The following is a 23052-nucleotide window of genomic DNA, read 5'->3' on the forward strand; positions in this document are numbered from 1 at the left end:
TAGCTGCAGAAACACTGCTGGGAGGTTTCTCAGATGGTGGAAGAGGTGGCTCTCATAGAAGCACTGCACAACAGTTAGGACACCTAATACAAGAACTTGCGAAAGCAGTGGAGCTGCAAGCAGAGGTTATAGTGATTGAAGTACAGGCTCACCAGAAAGTGGAGAGTAAGGAGCATAAAGGGAATGAGTGGGCAGACATCAGGGCAAAAAGGGTAGCAGAAGAACAAGTGACAACTGAAATTGCAAGTGTGCAGGAAGAAACTACTGGAGCCAGTTTAGTAAGATTATATGAAGAGGTGAAGACAAAGGAGAAGGAGAATTGGAGGAGAGAGGGAGCAAAGGAAAGACCAGATGGGAACTGGACTCATAGGGAGGCACGAGTCCCGGTAGCCCCACCATACATTTCACCTTTTACACTTGAGCTATGATCTCTAATTATAGTCAAGAAACTAATTTATTTCCAGGCACCTCTATTTTACCATATTACTCAGTTCTCTACCATTTACTAAGTATGTCCTACAATAACTAAGTTTGTAAACACAAAATAATCTGCAGATGCTGGGGTCAAAGCAACACTCACAACACACTGGAGGAACTCAGCAGGTTGGGCAGCATCCATGTAAAAGATTGGTCGACCTTTCGGGCCGGGTCCTGACGAAGGGTTCCGGCCCGAAACGTCGACCGATCTTTTCCACGGATGCTGCCCGACCAACTAATTTGTCTTCCTAAACTGAAAAGCAACAACTCATCTACATTAAATTCTATATGCTATTTTTCCATCCTTTTTTCCCAGCTGGTCCAGATCCCGCTGCAAACTTCGATAGCCTTCCCTGCTGTCCACTACACTCCCCAATCTTGATGTCATCTGCAAATCTGCTGGTCCAGTTTATTACTTTATTGTCCAAATCATGAATAAAGATGACAAAGAACAATGGACCCAGCATGAATCTCTGTAGCACACCACTAATCACAGGCTTCCAGTCAGAGAAGCAACCATCTTTCCAGCTTCACCCGTGAAGCCAATGTTCTTTCTTTTTAAATCTTTTTATTGAATTAGGATACACAAGGTAAAACATATAGCAACCAATACATTGTTACGATAAAGATATACAAGAAATATTAATACAAAAAAAACAATGCAAACAACGTAGGTTGGTTATAAAATAACAAGGTAATATAATAGTATACTAGTTTTCCATATAAAACAATAAAGGAGAAAAAAACCACGGAAAAAAAAACCCAAAAAAAACTACTGTGCCACTAAGCTACAAAGCAAAGCAATGGGCTAACTAGGTAAATAGTAGACTTAAACAGATTAAACAATCACGTCCTCAAACCCGACCTCCACTAGTAGCAGATAAAATCCACGAAGGGAGTGTCATATGATCAGAGAGAAAAAAAAAGTTACATTAAATGAAAATATTGAATAAAAGATCTCCAGGTCTGTTCAAATTTAACTGAAGTATCATAGAGATTACTTCTGATTTTTTCCAAATTTAGCACAGTATTGTTTGAGAGAACCAAAAAAACGTAGTTGGGGCATTAATCTCCTTCCAATGTTGTAAAATACACCTTTTCGCCATTAAAGTAAGAAATGCAATCATTCTACGCGCTGAGGGGGATAAATTACTAGAAGTTTTAGGTAATCCAAAGATAGCAGTAATAGGATGGGGAAAAATATCACTATTCAAAACCTTTGAAATAATATTAAAAATGTATTTCCAAGAAGTTTCCAGAGTAGGATAAGACCAAAACATATGGGTCAAAGAGGCGATCTTCCCATGACATCTATCACAAAAAGGGTTAATATGAGAATAAAAATGAGCTAATTTATCTTCAGACATATGTGCTCTATGGACAACTTTAAATTGAACTAAGGAGTGTTTGGAACAGATAGAGGAAGTATTGACTAGTTGTAAAATATGAGCCCAGTCATCCGCTGGGGGCCCAATTCCTTTTCCTAGTCAGTCCTAATCTTATCGAATGGAGCTATCCTAAGTTTCATGATAGTATTATAAATAATAGCCGTTACACTTTTCTGACACGGATTGAGGTTAATGATAGCGTCTAAAATATTTGTAGGGGGTAAAGCCGGAAGGGAAGAAAGTATGGTACTTATGAAATTTCTAACTTGCAAATATCTAAAAAAATGTGTTCTTGGTAAATTGTATTTGTTAGATAACTGTTCAAAAGACATAAGGGAACCATTTGAAAATAAATCCAAAAACCGTGATATACCATTAGTCTTCCAAGAAGCCAATGTTAAAGCCAATTTACTGCCTCATCCTGAATGCCAAGTGACTGTACCTTCTTGTCCAGCCTCCTATGCGGGGATTTGTCACAGACCTTACTGAATTCCCTTTAGACAATGTCCACTGTCTTTCCTTCATCAACTTTTCAGGTAACCTCCTTGAAAAACTCTCTAAGGTTGGTTAGACATGACGTACCACACACAAAGCTATGCTGACTATCCCTAATCAGGCCCTATCTGCACTAGCCTCCCACAAGGTCCAAGGAAACACCTTGTCAGATTTTGGGGACTTTTCTACCCTGATATTTCTCAAGTTAGCAAGCACCTACTCTTCTGTAATCTGGATATGGTCCACGGCCTCACTACTGTTTTGCAACATTTCTATAAGATTCTGGGTCCATCTCCTGAGTAAATACGGATGTAAAAAGTCCATTTCAGATCTCCCCCATATCTTCCGGCTCCATGCATAGATGACCGTTCTGATTGTCAATGGGCCAAATTTTGTCCCTTACTATCCTTTTGCTTTTAATATATCTGCAGAAACCTTTGGGATTCTCCTTCAACTTATCTGCCAGAGCAACTTCCTGCTTTCTTTTAGCCCTCCTGATTTCCTTCTCAAGTGCCCTGTTGCAGTTCTTAGACTCCTCAAGCGCTTTATTTGTTTGTTGCCTATACCTGCCATGCACCTCCTTAATCAGGGCCTCGGTATCCCTTAAAAATGAATGTTCCCTATGCCTGTTAGCCTTGCCTTTTATTCTGACAGATTCTGTTGTTTTAGGCATTATAGGTATTAAAGGGGGAAGGAAGGCATTATGCATCAGGGAAAATGTCAGGCCAGTGCTCAGACAGGACAGACTGGAGAACTCATCTACGAACTCTCAAAATTTCATTTTTGACAGCCTTCCACTTTCTAAATGTCCCTTTGCCAGAAAACAACCTATCCCAATCCACACTTGCCAGGTCCTTTCTCATGCCATCAAAATTGGTCTTTCTCCAATTTAGAATCATAACCTGAGGACCAGTCCTATCCTTCTCCATAGTTATCTTGAAACAAATGCAATCATGATCGCTAGATTCAACGTGTTCCGTTATACACACTTCTGTCACCTCTCCTGTCTCATTTCCTAGTGAAAGATCCAGTATTGCACTCCCTCTAGCTGCAGCCTCTATATATTAAGGAAATAGTCCTTAACACATTTGACAAACTCTATCCATCCAGTCTTTTCACAATGAGAGTTCTAAACAATATGTGGAAAATTAAAATCACCAACCATAATAACCTTGTTTCTTGTAACTGTCAGCTATTTCCCTACAAATGTGCTCCTCTACCTCCCGCTGACTATTGGGAGGTCTATAACATAATCCCTCAGTTCCACCCATATAGCCTCAAGTAGATGAGCTCTCCAGTCAGTCCTGTCTCAGCATTGGCATAACATTTTCTCTGCTGCATCCTGCCATCTCTCCCACTTTAATCCCTTCTTTGCCACAGAGCCAGATTTAGAGGTGGAGATCTGGTCACTGCTTTCTCCGGTAGGTTATCCTCCATCCCCACCCCCCAACAATATCAAAATTGGTATACTTGCTATTCAGGGGAACAACCGCAGGAGTACTCTGATATCTTTCGGGAATTTTTTAATGTATCAGCTGCTCAATCAACTTGAAGGTATTGTAATTGTTGAATGTCAGTGATCTTTCTTAAACAGGTGGCTAACTTCAATAAATGCCAGAAAAATAAGTGAGTTTTCACTACTAAATGTGGAAGCTATTCAAGTAGCAGCAAGTCATGTCACAAACTTCTGATCATTCTTTCCAAAGACTTACAATTTAATGTTCCCGATTAGACCACAAGACATAGGAGCCGAATTAGACCATTTGGCCTATTGAGCCTGCTCTGCCATTCCATCATGGCTGATTTATGATGTCTCACAACTGAATTCTCCTGCCTTCTCCACATAACATTTGTTGCCATGATTAATCAAGAACCTATAAACCTCCTTCTTAAATACACCCAGTGACTTGGCCAGCAGAGCTGTTTGTAACAATGAATTACACAGATTAACCACTCTCTGGCTAAAGCGGGGCACTGTCTATGCCACCCCGAGCTACCTGCCAGCCTAGTCATCATATGGGAGTCCAAGCATGGGAGGATAAACCCTGGGTACCCTCCCAAGACTATGGTCAACACATTCTTAGAAGACAGCAGTGCGCTAATGTAGATGAACTGAACACACTGATGAGGGAGAGGGAGAAGAGGAGAGTCCATCATCGTGCCCAACGCCGGCCCCCTAGGCCTGAGTCGACGTAGTAGTAGTGGCTAAAGAAATTCCTCCTCATCTCTGTTATATCAAGAATGTCCCTCAATTCTGAGGCTGTGCCTGCTGGTCCTTGACTCCCTCATTACAGAAAACATCCTCGCCACATCCTCTCTATCTAGGCCTTTCAATATTTGCTACGTTTCAATCAAATCCACCCTCTCTCATTCTTCTAAACTCCAGTGAGTACAGGTCCAGAGCCATTAAACATTCTTCATATGTTAACCCTTTTATTCCTGAGATCAGTCTCATGAACCCCCTCTGGACCCTCTCCAATGCCAGCACAACCTTTCCTAGCTAAGGGCCCAAAACTACTCAAATGCAATCTGACCAATGCCTTATAAAGCTCCAGCATAATACTGTTGCTTCTATATTCTAGTCCTCACGAAATTAATGCTAAAATTGCATTGCCCTCCTTATCGCCAACTCAACCTGCAAGTTAACCTTTCGGGAATCATGCACACCAGCTTCCAAGTCCTTCTGCACCTCTGAATTTTGAATTTTTATCCCACTTAGAAAACAGTCCATGCCTTTATCCCTTCTGCCAAAGTGCATGACCTTGCACTGCCCTACACCATATTGCATGTGCCACTTCTTTACACATTTCCCCCAATCTGCCTAAACCCTTCTGCAGACATCCTGTTTCCTCAATGCTACCTGACCCCCCCCCCACACCTATCTTCACATCATCTGCAAAGCTAGCCACAAAGCTATCAATTCATTCATCCAAATTATTGATATACAACTTAGGAAAAGGGGTCTACGTTACTAATCTATCTTCATAGCTTTCAGCCACCCAAGCACTTTCACCTTAGTAAGAGCAACAACACTCGCTTCTGCCCTGACACTCTCACATTTCTGGAATTCTGTTCATGTCTTCCACAGCAAATACTGACACAAAGTATTCAATATGTTCATCTGCCATTTCTTTGTCCTCCATTAATACTTCTCCAGCATTATTTTCCACTCTCATCTTTTGCTCTATATCTGTATTCTCTTTTATATTATGTTACTAGCTAAACATATTTCATCTTTATTCACTGTAGAGCTTATTTTAGTTGTATTCTGTTGGTTTTTCAAAGTTTCCCAATCTTCTACCTTCCCACTAATTATTGCAATATTATATGCACTCTCTTTTGTTTTTATGCTGTCTTTGACTTCCCTTGTCAGACATGGTTGCCTCATTCTCCCGTTAGAAAACTTCATCTTTAGAGTGTAACTTACCTATGCCTTCTGAATTTCCCCCAGAAACTCCAGCTACCGTCAATCGTGCTAATATGCCCTTCTCTTTCTCAAATTGCAGGGCAAATTTTATCGACGTATGACCACTGTCTCCTAAGTGCTCCTTTACCTTAAGCTCAGATACCCACATCACACCTGCCAATCTCTAACTGTGCTACAAGATCATCTACCTTATTCTGTATATTACGTGCATTCAAATATACCTTCAGTCCTATTTTCATCACCTTTATTGATTTTGACCCATTACACTTCAACTCACCCCAGTGACTGCACTTTTTCCCTATCATCTGCCTGTCCTTCCTCACAGTCTCACTACATACTGCAACTAGTTGTATACCAACTGCCCATTCATTTACAGGAGGTGGGCACTGCCAGCTAAGCAGGCACTTATTGCCCATCCCTAGTTGCCCTTGAGAAGGTAGCAATGAGCTGCCTTCTCGAACTGCTGCCGTCCCTAAGGTGTATGGGAGGGAATTCCATGATTTTGACCCAGCGACAATGAAGGAACTGTAATATGTTTCCAAGTCAGGACAGTGAGTGACTTGGAGGGGGATTTCCAAGTGATGGTGTTCCCAAGTATCTATTATTCTTATCCTTCTAGATGTAATTGGTGCGTTGTTGAGGTTGCATCTTGTTGATAATACACACTGCTGCAACTATTCTTCGACAGTGGAAGGACTGGATGCTTGTGGAAGGCGTACCAATCAAGATGGCTATCTTGTACTGGATGGTGTCAAGCGTCTTGAGTGTTGATGGAGCTGCACTCATCCAGGCAAGTGGCAAGTATTCCATTACACTCCTGACCTAGCCTAGTAGATGGCAGACAGGCTTTGGGAGTCAGGAGGCAAGTTGCACACTGCAGGATTCCTAGCCTTTGACCTGCTCTGTTAGCCACCGTATTTATATTGCTAGATCAATTTAGTTTCTTGACAATGGTAACCCCCAGGATGTTGAAAGTAGAGGATTCAGTGAAGCTGATGCCACTGAATGTCAAGAGACAAAGGTTAGAGCCTCTCATGTTAGAGATGGTCATTGCCTGGCACTTGCATGGCTTAAATGTTACTTGCCACTTGTCAGCCCAAGCCTGGATCTTGTCCAGGTCCTGCTGCATTTGGGCATGAACTACTTCACTACCCGAAGAGTCACAAATGGTGCAGAACATTGTGCAGTCATCCGCGAACATCCCCACTTCTGACCTTATGATGGAAGGAAGGTCATTGATGAAGCAGCTGAAGATGGTTGGTCCTAGAACACTTCTCTGAGGAACTCTTGCAGTGATGTCCCAAGGAAGAGATGATTGACCTCCAACTGCTGCAACCATCTTCCTTTGTGTCAGGTACGATTCCAACCAGTGGAGGGTTTTCTCCCTAATTCCCATTGACTCCACCATAGCTAGGGCAGCTTGATGTCATACTTGGTCAAATGCTGCCTTGATGTCGAGGGCTATCACTCTTACTTCACCTCTGGTATTTAGCTCTTTGGTCCACGTTTGGACCAAGGAGGTGGTGAGATCAGGAGCTGAGTAGCATTTTCCACATTGCTATGTAGATGCCAGTGTTGTAGCTGTACTGGAATAGCTTGGCTAGTGGCATGGCAAGTTCTGGAGCACAAGTCTTCAGGACCATTGCTGGGAATTTGTCTGAGCCCATAGCCTTCGCATTATCCAGTGCTTTCAGACGTTTCTTGATATCACGTGGAGTGAATCGGATTGGCTGCATACTGACACGTGGGATGCTGGGGTGCTGGATCATCCACTCAGTACTTCTGACTGAGGAGTACTACAAATGCCTCAGCCTTCTCTTTTGCAGAGACGTGCTGTGCTCCTCTACCATTAAGAATGGGGATATTTGTGAAGCTTCCTCCTCCAGTGAGTTGCTTGATTGTCTGCCACCATTCATGGCTGGATGTGGCAGGACTACAGAGCATAGAACTGATCCGTTGGTTGTGGTACACTTAGCTTAGCTCTGTCTATTACTTGTTGCTTATGGTGTTTGGTATGCAAATAGTCCTGTATTGTGGCTTCACCAGGATGACTCCTCATATTGAGGTATGCCTGATGTTCTCGGCATGCCGTCCTGCACTCTTCATTGAACCAGGGTTGATCCCCTAGCCTGGTGGTAATGTGATGTGAGGGATATGCCAGGCCATGAGATTACAGATTGTAGTTGAGTACAATTCTGCTGCTGCTAATGGCCTACAGCGCCTTATAGATGCCCAGTCTTGGGCTGCTAGATCTTAGTCCCCACAAATACTGTGCGGTGGTCACTTTTACTATTACAGTCATGGACAAATGCTTCCATGGCAGGCAAGTTGGTGAGAATGAGGTCAAGTGTGTTTTTCCCTCTTGTTGGTTCCCTCACCACCTGCTGTAGTCCCAGTCTAGTAGCAATATCCAATAGGACCCAACTAGCTCAATCTGTGGTGGTACTACCGAGCCACTCTTGGTTGATGATGGACATTGACGACTCCACCTAGAGTACATTCTGTGCCCTTGCCACCCTCAATGCCTTCTCCAAATGCTGCTCAACATGAAGTACTGGTTCATCGGCTGAGGGACAACAGTACGTGGTAATCAACAGGAGGTTTCCTCGCCCACGTTTAACCTGGTGCCATGTAACTTCATGGGGTGCAGAATCGATGTTTAGAGTTGCCAGGGCAACTCCCTCGCTACTGTATACAACCGTGACACCACCTCTGCTAGGTCTATTATGCCGGTGAGACAGTACATACCCAGAAATGATGATGGAGAAGACGGGAATGTTTACTGTAAGGTATGATACTGTCAGTATAATTATGGCAGGCTGTTGCTTGACTAGTCTGTGAGACAGCCCTCCCAACTTTGGCACAAGTCCCCAGATGTTAGTAAGGAGGACGCTGCAGAGTTGACAGGGCTGGTTTTGCTGTTGTCATTTCGAGTGCCTAGGTCGATGCTGGGTTGTCTGTCTGGGTTCATTCCTCATTATTTTCTTTTTAGCGGCTGGATACAACTGAATCAGAATCCTTTATTATCGCCAAGTATGTGGACACATACAGGGAATTTGATGTCGGTTTCCCTGAGCTCTCGCTGTACAGAATCAAAAAGCAAACAAAACAATAGTACAAATAATTGTGAACTATATACAATGAGGTATACCTGTGTATGTACAGGTGGACTTGGTTTATAATAGACTAAAATTCAAGTGTTCATAAGACTGATGGCATACGGAAAAAAACTGTTCTTGTACCTATTTGTCCTGGCATACAGTGATCTAAAGCGCCTACCAGAAGGAAGGAGTTGAAACAGGTGATGTCCAGGGTGTGATGGGTCTACAATAATGCTGCTTGCTCGCTTCCTGACTCTAGATGCATACAAGTCCGGGATCGAGGGCAGCTTCACACCAATAATCCTTTCCGCAGCCCTGACGGTTCTTTGGAGTCTATTCTTGTCTTGTTTGGTAGCTGATCCAAACCAGACAGTGATGGACGAACAGAGAACAGACTGGATTATTCCTGAATAGAATTGAATCAGCAGCTCCTGAGGCAGGTTGTACTTCCTGAGTTGACGTAGGAAATACACCCTCTGCTGAGCCTTTTTGATAAGAGTGTCCATGTTGGGTGTCCACTTCAGGTCCTGGGAGATTGTGACACCCAAAAACCTGAAGGTCTCCACAGCAGACACAATACTGTTGAGTATAGTGAGTGGGGGGAGTATTGGGGGGCTCCTCCTGAAGTCCACTGTCATCTCCACAGTCTTGAACGTACTTAGCTCCAGATTGTTCTGACCACACCAGAGGGCCAGCCGTTCCACCACCCACCTGTATGCAGACTCATCACCGTCTCGGATAAGGCCAATGCAGACATCCCACCTCTTCCGGAACTTCCAGGAGTCTCCCACATATTAATAGTGGCTCCCTGATGCCCGCAAATTATGTACAATATCACGGAAATCAATTTTTTTGAGAGCGAGAGAGAGAAAAGCAAGGGAGAGCGCGAGAGCGACCACAAGAGAAAGCACGCGTGCGAGAAAGCGAGAGCGCGCGAGCGACCGAGAGAGAGAGAGACAGAGAGAGAGAGAGAGAGAGAGAGAGAGAGAGAGAGAGAGAGAGAGAATGCGCGCGCCATGGCTGAGTGTTCCAAAAAAATATATAAAACGTATGTCACCCCAGACTACACTAAAGTGTACTCCTGCCTAATAGGGGTCAAAATAATGACAGCGTTGCTCGCTGCACTGTTTGCAACAATGACTTTTCTATTGCCCATGGTGGGTTAAGACTGTAAAAGACATGTTGAGGTGAGTTTAACAAGTGTCATTCGTTCATTAGCATAGCTAACATTATTTAAACTAGCTGGCCAGCTGCTAAAGAGCTACTCTATTGCAGACATCCCACCTCTCCCGGAAGTCTCCCGCAAATTGATGGTGCTACCTCCCTGAAATTAGTTTTTGCAGGGTGGGATGTCTGCTAATGACAGTTGTGTCGTCTGCAAACTTCAGGAGTTTAACAGATGGATCCTGTGAGGTGCAGTCAATAGTGTAAAGGGAGAAGAGCAGTGGAGAGAGCACACATCCCTGGGGGACACTGGTACTGATTGTCCGGGTGCTAGAAATGATGCTCCCCCCAGCCTCACTTGTTGCACCCTGTCAGTCAGGAAGCTAGTGACCCACTGACAGATGGCAGGGGAGACAGCGAGCTGGGTGAGTTTGGAGTGGAGGTTTGCTAGGCCATTTCAGAGGGCATGTAAGAGTCAACCACACTGCTGTGATCTGGAGTCACATATAGGCCAGACCAGGTAAGGATGGCAGGATTCCTCCCCTAAAGGACATTAGTGAACCAGATGGGTTTTTATGACAATCGACATGGTTTCATAGTCGGAAATTTTTAATGAACTCAAATTCCCCATCTGCCATGGTGGGATTCCAACTCTTATCCCCAGTGTATAACTGAGTCTCTGGATTACTGATCACAATGGTAATTACCACTGTGCCAAATCTTCCCAATTACTCCTATGTCTCTGGTTCCCTTCTCCCAGCCAAATTAGTTTAAACTCTCCCACACAGCTCTAGCAAACCGGCCTGCAAAGATATTAATCTCCCTGCATTCAGGTGTAACCTGTCCTTTTTGTATAGGTTATACCTTCCTTAAGGTTGTTATAGACAGAGCTGGTAATGGGGACAAGCTCCCACTACCTATTAAATGCTCCCAATGGCGTGCACCCCAAATAACCTCTGACAATCAAGTCCAGCTCCTGGCCTTCACATGTGGCTTATCTACTAAGCCCAACAGAACTGTTTCTACTGACAGGAGAAGGGGCAAAGGCAGGTTACTGGCACCTTAAAACCAGTCGCTTTGGACAGAGGGGACTCGTCAACCATGGTTGGCATCTCACATAGGAAAAGGAAAACTCTGACATCAAACCTCCACTATTTTGTGGCTATACCCACTCATGGGGAAGGCTTCTGGAGTGTATCCTGAGGGAAAAATCCAGAGCTGGAGCCCCTAGGGCAGTCACATACTGAATTCAATGATGACTGGCAACTCGTTCGATGCTGCTGGTACCAATCTGTATTGAAATCTGCTGTACTTGTGGGTTAATCAGATACATGGAGAAGGGGAGCAACAGCTTGCTCTTCATATTGTACTTGTATATCTAGACAGCTAGGTCACAGCGTCTGAGGTCGACCCTGATTGACAGAGGCCTCACTCACCCCTTCCCCAATGACCCAGAAATCTGAAACCCTGCTCCCTGCACCAATTCTTCAGCCATGCATTCATCTGCCAAATCATCCTATTCTTATGCTCACTGGCATGTGGCACAGGCATCAATCCAGAGATTACTACCCTGGAGGTCTTGCCTTTCAGCTTCCTGTCCAACTCACCATATTCCTTCTTCAGGATGTCCTTCCATTTTCAACCTATGTCATTGGTACCAATATATACCACAACCTTTGGTTGTTCATCCTTCCTCTTTTGGATGTTGTTGCCCTGATCTGAAACATCCCTGACTCTCGCACCCGGAAGGCAACATAACATGTGGGTGTCCCTTTCATGTCCACAGAATCTGTTTTCTGCTCCTCTGATTATGGAATGCCCCTATGACTACTGCGCTCCTGTTTTCTCCACCTTCCCTTCTGAGCAAGCTACAGAGGCACATTCAGGGGCAGAAAACCCCAGGGGTGATCTCCCCAAAAAAGTATCCAAAGCAGTATACTTATTATTGAGGGATCAGCTACAAAGGTACTTTGCACTGGCTGCCTATTCCCCTTTCCTCTCCTGGAACTTAGCAGTGGCTATTTCCCTGTAGCTCATATCTATCGCCTCATTTCTCCATCTGAACCGAAGGTCATCCACTTGCAGCTCCAGTTCCTTAACACTGTCTCTAGGAAGCTGCAGCTCAGTGCACTTCATGCAGATGTAGCTATCAGTGAGACTGGAGGTCCCCCAGAAATCCCACATCTCACACAAGGAACATGCCACAAAATCTAAAACCCATTCTCAGCTCACTTGCTATGTACTAACAGGAAAAAATGAACTTACTAGAAACTTGCTTACTTAGAACCTCTTCCTGTGCTTTCACGAGCCTGTTGAGTTAAAGCCTGGCCACTCTAACACTGCCCACTCACACAATGGCTGTTCCGTTTACACCTCCCTTCTTCTTATTGGCCCCACGCTGATTGTAGTCCACCAAAAAAGCACAGGAGCTCTTTTTAAAACTCGCACATGTCACCGATGAACACCCTCTCACATTGACTTTAGCCTACCAAAGAGTCGAGAGCATCGGAGCTCTTTTTAAACCTCGTGCTGCGTCACCATCAACTGACCTCTTGCGCCAATTATAGCCCATCGATTAAGTATTTTATAATAATGTAACTGCAAGCTAAAAATTACTATTGGGTGATACAGCAAGGCAGTTTTTAAAGCATGGCAGTGTTTCTTTGCTTTCTATGCTCAATTAAACAGGACAAAAATGCCAAATGAATGCATAAAATATTGACTATAATGTTAATTTAAACTATTCCTAGATTGATATCCTATAAAATATGGAGACATTAAATAAAAAAGTGCAGAAAACACAGGTCAAACAACATTATTGGAAAAAGAAACAGGTCAAATTCTTCATCAGACATGGGAAAGACAGAAAAATAAGTTGTTTTTAAGTTACAGAGAAGGTGGATGGAGGGATGAATAGCATAAATGCCTGTGAAAAAAAGGAAGCCAACTTACCACAGAGATAAATGGTAGAGATCTTTAAATCAAATAGATGAATGGGGGTTGGGGAGTTTGAAGGTGAGAGTACAAAGTAGTGCAATGTGTTGCGAATAGTAGCTCAAGTTGTTACAGCAAATGTTCGATATTTTTCTCCTTATTAAATGGTTCCACACTTTTAAAACATATGCTTTAATAAAGACACTTCAAATTATTTATATTTAATATTGATTGCAAAATTAACCAGTTTTTATTTCAAAACATCAACGTCGATTCAATGTTGTTGAGACCAGCAATGTCAAAGATCAGTAAATAAAATTGTTAATTCAGATGAAACAGTAATCATCATTTACAAAACCACATTAATTCAGCTCTCATCAGCATCAGTGTTTAATTTTTTTTGATCGTATTTGAAGCTAGCTGGATCCGAGCCAATTCACTTAAATGTAAATGCAAAATGATGAAAAAAATAAATAAATGTGAACACTTTAGAGAAGATAGATTAGGTAAAGAAAATTAAAATTAAGGTAGAATATAGGTACATTGTATAAAACATATGTGGGAACATTGAAAAAATTAAGATGTTATGTGCTTAAGTCATTGGTAAGAATTACAAATAATAAATGATACCAAATACTTGTCCTTTAAACATGTTACATGAAAACATAACGGACTGAAAAAATAGAAATCCCCAACAGAAACACACAAAATGCTGGAGAAAGAAACATTGATGAAGGAAAATGGGCAGTCAAGATTTTGTGTTAGGATTCTTCTTCAGGAATGGAAAGAAGCTGAGAGTTGGTAAGTGGAAGTAACAAAGCGCTGAAGATCACCTCCCAACTTATTACATTCCCACTCTACCTCCTAGCTTTGCCCATCTTGCCTTTCTCAACTGGATTCACCTGCTACCTCTAGCTCCAGCCCTTTCCCCACCCTTTTATACTGACCAGATCCCCTCTGCAGTCCAGATGAAGGGCCTCAACCCAAAATGTCAATTCTCCATTTCCCTCCATGGAGACTCTGCCTCACCTGCTGAGTTCTTCTATCACGTGTGTGTCATTTCAGATTTCTAGTTATTTTTGAGCCTCCATTCTCTTCAATGGTTTGAAGAGAAACCATGGTTTGATTTTCAGGAAATCAAACTTTATGTTGAAAAATACAAATTACAATAACCATAAACATTAAAATAACTTACTTGCTATTTGACATGTGTCCATTCAATTGGTACTTACCCTCGGTTACTAACCACAGCTGCCTTCAAGTGAATGTAACTTGCTGGAAATAAACCCTGTAAAGAAAGTAACAAGTTTTGAACCCTTTAAAAAATCTAAACTCAATTAAAGTATATCAAAGCAACAAAAAAGTACAGTGTCAGCTAGAAGACAGCCCATAAAACCTATTTAAAATAAATACTTAAAATCATTCTGGAAGGTTAGTATAAATCCAAATGGAATTCTGGAAAATCCAAGCCAATGTGGACACTTTAATGCTTATTAATGATTGTTTAAAAACATTACTGAAAGAATTACTGGAGAGTTTTATAAAAGATGAGATTAATATTTATTACACAAGAGGCCATTGACTTATTAAGTCAATGCCAGTTGAAAAGGAGTTAACAAGCCTAATCCCACCTTCTTTCACTGTGTCCTTCCAGATAATTTTTAAGTGACCAAGATTTCTCCTACTACCATTGATTCATGGAGTTAGAGCTTCTAACCACTGCCTGAGTGAGAATATTTTTTCGCATCTTCTCTCCAATACTACAATCAATTATTTTTTCATTCACGCTCCTTAGTTTGCGATCCGTAGTTTTTGATTCTTCTGCTTAAATCTTTCCTATTTACTTCATGAAGGTCACTCAAGTTTTATTGACTGCAATTAGCTCTCCCTTCATGTTATGTTCCAAACACTCAAGCTCATCTAATCTTCACTCAAAGCTAACATTTTCTGGCAACATCCTCAGTTCCCCTCTGCACCCTCTACAGTGCAAATGCGTTCTTTTTGTAATTTGCCAAGCACAGCTCAAATGCCATCTATAAATTTGCCGATGATACAACTATTACTGTGGAACTTAAGGATGGTGATGAGGTGGTGTACAGGAGTGAGACAGATGAGGAGGTTGTTGTCACTCAGCAACCTTGTTCTCAATAATAGTAAGACCAAGAAATTGATTGTGAACTTCAGGAAAGGAAAGTCGAAGGAACACACAGTTCTCTTCAAGGGATCAGAAGTGGCAAGGGTGAGCAGTTTCAAGTTTCAGGATGTCAATATCTCTGAGGATCCATCTTAGACCCAACATATTGATGCAATTACAAAGAAGGTGTGCCAGTGGCTCTACTTCATTAGGAGTGTGAGGAAAACTGGTATGTCAAAGATACCCGCAAATGTCTACAGATGTCCTGTGGAGAGCATTAAAACTGGTTGTATCACCATCTGGTACAGAGGGGCCACTGCAAAGGATTGGAAAAAGCTTCAGAAAGTTGTATATTCTGCCAGCTCCATCATGGACACCAGCCTCTGTAGCATCGAAGACACCTTTAAATGGTAAGCCTCAAAAAAGTGGCATCCAGCATTAAAGACCCTCCCCCCAATTCACATGCACTGAGGTACAGTACAAAACTTGTCTTGCATACTGTGCATACAGATCAATTCATTACACAGCGCATTGAAAAAGAACAAGTTAACATAATGACAATAGAAAATAAAGTGTAATAGGTACAGAGAAAGTGCAGTGTAGGTAAACAATAAGGTGCAAGTTCATAATGAGGTAGATTGTGAGGTCAAAAATCCATCTCATCATACTAGGAAGCTTAGTGGTACATGCTTTCAGACTTTTGTATCTTCTGCCTGATGGAAAAAGGGAGAAGAGAGAATGTCCAGAGTAGGATGGGATCTTTTGCTTTATTGAAGCAGTAAGAAATATAAACAGAGTCCACAGAAGGAAGACTATTTCCATAAAATGCTGTGTTCGCAATGCTCTGCAGTTCCTTGTGGTCACATGCAGAGCAGTTGCAACACCAAGCTTTTATACATCCAGATAGGATACCTTCTATAGTGCATCAATAAAAATCGATAAGGGTTCAGGGGACCATGCAAAAGTTACTCTGGTCTTCTGAGGAAATGAAAACATAGGTAAACTTTCTTTGCTGTGGAGCACATATGGTAAGACCAGGACAGGCTTTTGGCGAAGTTCATTCCTAGGAACTTGAACCTCTCAACTTCAACAACTTTGATGTTACCAGGAATGTCTGCATCATCCCACTTCTTGAAGTCAATGACCAGCTCCTTTGTTTTGCTGACATTGAGGGAAAGGTTGTTGTCATGACAATGTTACTAAGTTCTCTATCTCTTTCCTGTACCCAACATTGTTACTACTGTTGTGGACTGTATCTGAAATAACATCTGCAGTTTGGAGATGGAGTTAGAGCAGAATCTGGCCATGCAGTCATGAGTACACAAGGAATAGGGGCTGTAGATACAACCTTGTAGAGCACCAGTGTTGAGAATAATCATGGCAGAGGTTAATTGCTATCCCCAGAATTTTTGTTTATTTCTAATCTGAGTACGAGACAACCACAACTACATTTTTCTTTTATTCTTTGCTTTGTTCTGCTAGCTCCTCTCTTATTCATTTTTCATTCTTGTAACACTTAATTAAACGGCTGTAAGCAACATGTTTTATGCCTCATTCTTGACTTCTGAGAACCTCTGGATCCAAAAGCATTAGGATCCTACAGTGGCTTGTAGACATCTTTGTTATATAGCAATGGTCAAGAGTGTTTAGGCCCCTGGTAGGGTTGTAGATATGCTGCTAGTATTTTGATAAGATATTCTTGCAGTTGTCCTTGTTGAAATCACTGGCAATATAGTATTAATGGTAAGACTCTTGGCAGTATGGGGGATCAGAGGGATCTTGGGGTCTGAGTCCATAGAACACTCAAAGCTGCTACGCAGGTTGACTCTGTGGTTAAGAAGGCATATGGTGCATTGGCCTTCATCAATTGTGGGATTGAGTTTAGGAGCTGAGAGGAAATGTTGCAGCTATATAGGACCCCGGTCAGACCCCACTTGGAGTACTGTGCTCAGTTCTGGTCGCCTCACTACAGGAAGGATGTGGAAACCATAGAAAGGGTGCAGAGGAGATCTATAAGGATGTTGCCTGGATTGGGGAGCATGCCATATGAGGATAGGTTGAGTGAACTCAACCTTTTCTCCTTGAAGTGACGGAGAATGACAGCTAACCTGATAGAGGTGTACAAGATGATGAGGGGCATTATCATGTGGATAGTCAGAGGCTTTTTCCCAGGGCTGAAATGGCTAGCACAAGAGAGCATAGTTTTAAGGTGCTTGGAAGCAGGTACAGAGGAGATGTCAAGGGTAGGTTGTATTTTTTTTTTAACGCAGAGAGTGATGATTGCGTGGAATGGACTGCTGGCGACGGTGGTGGAGGCGGATACAATAGGGTTTTTAAGAGAGTCCTGGATAGGTACATGGAGCTTAGAAAAATAGTGGGCTATGGGTAACTCTAGGCAACTTCTAAGGTAATTATATGTTCGGCGCAGCTTTATTAGCCAAAGGGCCTGTATTGTGCTGTAGGTTTTCTACGTTTGTGTTAATGATAAAGAGGGCCTCATGTCATCCTGTTTTAAATGTTGACAACATAGTTCATTGAGCAAAGGCTTCACTTTCATCTGAATTGGGATGTAGACTACAATCAGGAGAGTTGAAGTGAATTCCGATAGCAAGTAGAATGGGTGACAGCACCATTAGATATTCCAAATTGGGTGAGCAGCAGCACACCAGAATGTCACATCTGAACACCGTGAGCTGTTGATTAAGTAGACTTAGTCTCTAACTTCTCACATGGATCTGGTGAATTGAGAAGCCTTCAAGCAGTCAGAGGAAGCCATTTTTCAGTAAGACACAGTAGTCTCTCAGTTACTCTTTGTTAGGCCAGTCTTGCCCTTAGTTCAACCACTTTGTTCTCAACAGTTTGGACAATAGGTAAGCTGGGGTGGGGATCTTACCCACATTGTTTTTCAGCCTCACCTGCAGCCCTCCTACCACACTTCCGAGAAAACCTTAAGTGGAGCTACCTCGTCTGGAAGGTAAGTAATCGCCAAAGGACAGACTTGAAAAACTTGGAGTGGGTTCTTGGAAGCACACTCCAGGCACTGACCACTGTAAAAACTTACCACACACATCTCCTTTGAACTTCCTCCCTCTCTTAACTACATCTATTAGACAAGGAAAAGGTTACTGCTGAGCTTTACAGTGCCTATAAAAAGTATTCACCCCATACTCCCGGGAAGTTTTCATGTTTTATTGTTTGAAAACATTGAATCACGATGGATTGAATTTGGCCTTTTTGACACTGATCAACAGAAAAGACTTCCATGTCCAAGTGAAAACAAATTTCTACAAATTGGTCCTAATTTATTACAATTATTAAATTCAAAAAAATTGATTACTTAATTACTCTCACCCTTCAAGTCAGCATTTAGTTGATGCACATTACAGCCTCGAGTCTGTGTGATTAGGTGTCTCTTCAGTTTTGGACACCTGGACACTGAAGTTTTTCCCCATTCAAAACTGCTCAAGCTCTGTCAGATTGCATGAGGGTCGTGAGCAAACAGCCCTTGGATTGCAATCTAGACACTGACTGGACAATTTAGGACATTAACTTTGTTGTTTTGAAGCCATTCTTTTGTAACTTTGACTCTATGCTTGTGGTTATTGTCTTGCTGGAAAACAAATCATCTCCCAAGTTGCAGTTCTCTTGCAGACTACATCAGGTTTTCCTCCAGGATTTCCCTATATTTTGTGCATTCATTTTACCCTCTACCTTCACAAGCTTTCCATGGTCTGCTACCACCATGCTATCTGCTACCACCTGCTATCACCATAGGGATGATCTGTTTTTAATGATGTGCAGTGTTTAGTTTGATAGCCAAAAAGCTCAATTTTGGTTTCATAAGACCACAGAACCTTCTCCCACATGCCTTCTGGCAAACTCTAGCCAAGATTTCATGTGAGTTTTTTTCCCCCAACAGTTTTTTCTTTCTCTTTGCCACTCTCCCAAAAAGCTGCGACTGGTGAAGCATCCAGGCAACAGCCATTGCATGCACAGTCCCTCCCATCACTGTCACTGAAGCTTGTAACTCCTGCAGAGTTGTCATAGGTCTCTTGATGGCCTCCCTCACTAGTCCCCTTCATGCACAGTCACTCAGTTTTTGAGGACAGCCTGCTCTAGGCAGACTTACAGCTGTGCCACATCTTTCCAATTCTTGATGACTGACTTCACTGTACTCCAAGGGATATTCAGTGACTTGGAAATTTTCTTGTATCCACCTCCTGGCTTGTACTTTTCAATAACCTTTTTGCAGAATTATATGGATTGCTCTTTTGCCAGGATACTGACTCACCAACAGCTGACCCTTCCAGATACAGGTGTATTTTTACTACAATCAATTGAAACACCTTGACTACACACAGGTAATCTCCACTTAACTCATTATGCAACTCCTAAAACTAATTGGCTGCACCAGTGATGATTTGGTGTATCATATTAAAGGGGGTGAATATGTACACAATCAATTATTTTGTGTTTTATATTTGTAATTAATTTAATCACTTTGTAGAGATCTGTTTTCACTTTGACATGAAAGAATCTTTTTCTGTTGATTAGTGTCAAAAAGCCTAATTAAATCCACTGTGATTCAATGTTATAAAACAATACAGGATGAAAACTTCCAAGGTGGGGAAGGGGTGCGAATATTTTTATAGGTACTGTACGTATCCCATAATTTTCTAGACTTCTGTTATTTCGCATCTCAGCCTCCAATAATCCAAGGAAACAAGTTTGTACAACCTCTCATGGCACGTGCCCTCTAATCAGGCAACTTTCTTTGGCACACTTTCCAGAGCCTCCGCATCCTTCCCACAATGAGATGACCAGGACGAAATACAACACTCCAGATGTGTTTAGCCAGCATTTTAAAGCTGCAATATAACTTCCTGACTTTTGCACTCAGTATGTGCAATATGCCTTCTTTACAATTCTATCAACTTTCAAGGAGCAATAGATTTGGACACCAAGATCCCTCCAATCATCAATGTTGATAAAGGGTCCTGCCATTGACTGTATACTTTTTCTTTAAATTTGATTTCCCAAAGTGCAACAGCTTTGGGAAATCAAAATGTCCAGTTTAAATACCATCTACCATATCCCCATACATATCTGCAACTGATCTATACTCAGTGACCACATTATTAGTACACCTGCATGTTAATACAAATATCTAGTTAGCCAATCAGATGGTAGTAATTTAATGCACAAAAGCACACAAACATCATCAAGAGGTTCAGTTGTTGTTTAGTCCAAACATCAGAATGAAGATGCTTCCAGCTCCATTTTCAGGCCAACCAGTCTGGCCCTAGTGATGATCCCAGAAACCTGCATTTGATTGACTGCTTCTCCCTCCTGATTCTATGCAACACCCTCTCTACAATACAGAGATACTTGTGAGCCTTGTCTCGTTTGCGGCCTCAGCTCTGGGCCTCACTCTCTGCCAGATTCACACTTTCACCCACCAGTTGTTCTTCTTCCTCACTCCCAGGAAGGACAGAAGGTCATCTGCCTCCAGACCACAGCATCTTCTGCCCCTGACTCGGTCCTCAGCTTCAGCCTATTGCAAGCTGTGGCCCCTGCCGCATTCAGATGAGACCTTAGCCTCATGCAGACCTCTGACCCGGCCACCTCTAGCTCGGGCTTGACCCATAACTATGTTGCCACCCACAGCTCTAATCTGCTAATTAAATTTGCCAATGACACTACAATGATTGGCCTTATCTCAAACAATAATGAGGTAGCCTACAGGGAGGAGGTCATCTCTCTGACACGGTGGTGTCAAGAAAACAACCTCTCCCTCAATGTTGCAAAAACAAAGGAGCTGGCTGTGGATTGCAGGAGAAATGGAGACGGGCTAACCCTTATTGCCATCAATGGATCTGGGGTTGAGAGGGTAAACAGCTTTAAGTTCCTCAGCATTCACATCACTGAAGACCTCACGTGGTCTGTACACATCAGCTGTGTGGTGAAAAAGGCACAACAGCACCTCTTTCACCTCAGATGGTTGAGGAAATTTGGTATGGACCCCCAAATCCTAAGAACTTTCTACAGGGGCACAATTCAGAGCAACCTGACTGGCCACGTCACTGCCTGGTATGGGAACTGTACCTCCCTTAATCACAGGAGTCTGCAGAGAGTGGTACGGACAGCCCAGCACATCTGTAGTTGTAAACTTCCCATGATTCAGGACATTTACAAAGACAGGTGTGAGAAGAGGGCCCAGAGGATTATTAGGGACCCGAGTCACCCCAACCACAATCTATTCCAGCTGCTACCATCCGGGAAACGGTATCGCAGCATAAAAGCCAGGACCAACAAGCTTCTTCTATCAGGCCATCAGACTGATTAACCCACGCTGATTTGAGTGTATTTCTATGTTACATTCATTGTCCTATTTATTATAAATTACTATGACTGCACATTGCACATTTAGACAGAGACGTAACGTAAAAATTTTTACTCCTCATGTATGTGAAGGATATAAGAAATGAAGTCAATTCAATTCAACCCCACCAGCTCCAGACAGTGATCCTGTCACCTTCAGCTTCGGTTCTGACCTCAGCTCTGGCTGCCTCCAGATCGCAGATCCGACTGTCTCCAGCTTTTACTACGACCTTTGTCCTGGCAATCTCTGGACCATGGCCCTGGCTGTCTCCAACTTCGGCTCTGAACTTGGCTGCCTCCAACTCCAGGCAAAGACTTTTCTCATTGCCACTGGGTCCTGCGACTCCACGTCTTCCACCACTACTCACACCAACCCTTGGTTTCTCAAGCTCCCTTCTCCCCCTGTTATCTCTTCATTCCTCTGAGCCCCTTTTTCCTCCCACCCACTTTCTCTGAACATGCTAACCTTCCTCTGACCCCTCTCTACTATCACCTGATCCCAACTCTCATCCCTGCCATGTTTTCACCATCTCCTCTGAACTTCTCCTCTCTGAAATGGAGCATTCAGTTATCAACAAGGGCTTTAGATTTGTCCCCATGCACTCACACCTCAGTGAGTTCTGTGCCCACCAACACACAGATCTTCTTCTGTCCTCTGTCTCCAAGCCTTCAACCTTAGCAACAATTCCTCACACCCCACTGATAATCCCTTCTGCCATCTCCAAACCACCTCCTCTTCTTGAACACTCTGCTCTTGTCTTCTGCTTGCTTTGGATCTTTTTATCTCTAACTGCCAACGAGACATCAACTGTCGCAACTTCAGCACTCCTCTCTCCTACTTGAAACTCACCCCCTCTGAATACACAGCCCTCCACTCTCTCTGCACCAATGACAACACCATCAAACCTGCAGACAAGGGGGTTGCAGTGGTAGTCTGGCAAAATGACCTCTGTCTTGCTAAGTGCAGGCAGCAAATCTCAGACACTTTCTCTTAATTACCCCTGGAATATCAGTGAATATCAGGCCATTATCTCCTGTACTTCACCAACCTCATCATGTCTGGAGAGCTCCCATTGCCACTAACATCATAGCTCCCCTACTGTTCATTTCTGCCTCCAACTTAAAATCCACAAATTTGACTGTCACATTAGGCCTATCGTTTCTATCTGCTCCTACTCCATCGAACACATGTCCATATAACTTAACTTCATTTTGTCCCCTTTGGTTCAGTCCCTTCCTACCTAAATCTGTGACATTCCAATCACTAAGTACCTTGGTCCTGATCAACTCATTATTGCTAGGGATGTCCAGTCCCTATACACTTCCATCCTCCATATGGAAGGCTTTAAAGTTATCCGCTTCTCTCTGGACAACAGTCCTAGCCAGTTTCCTGGTTCTCATCCTCAGCAATTTCTCTTTAAACTCCTCTGACTTTCTCCATGCCAAAGGTGTAGCCATGGGCATCTGCATGGGTCCCAATTATGCCTGCCTTTTCATTGACTACAAGGAAGAGTCCACGTTCCAAGCCTACAGAGGCAATGTTACCCAACT

General features: G+C 42.8%; 1 protein-coding gene across 1 annotated transcript in view; it reads right to left on the reverse strand.

Moving 5' to 3' along the window:
* dock3 (dedicator of cytokinesis 3) overlaps positions 1-23052 on the reverse strand; it is a 946041-nt gene that overhangs the window by 752640 nt on the left and 170349 nt on the right. Inside the window, exon 4 of the mRNA XM_072280136.1 lies at positions 14219-14274. Within this exon, the coding sequence (XP_072136237.1) occupies positions 14219-14274 (56 nt within the window). The remainder of the gene's footprint in view (positions 1-14218; positions 14275-23052) is intronic.

This window comes from Mobula birostris, chromosome 16 (genome assembly GCF_030028105.1).
Source record: "Mobula birostris isolate sMobBir1 chromosome 16, sMobBir1.hap1, whole genome shotgun sequence".
NCBI classification, from domain to species: Eukaryota; Metazoa; Chordata; class Chondrichthyes; order Myliobatiformes; family Myliobatidae; genus Mobula; species Mobula birostris.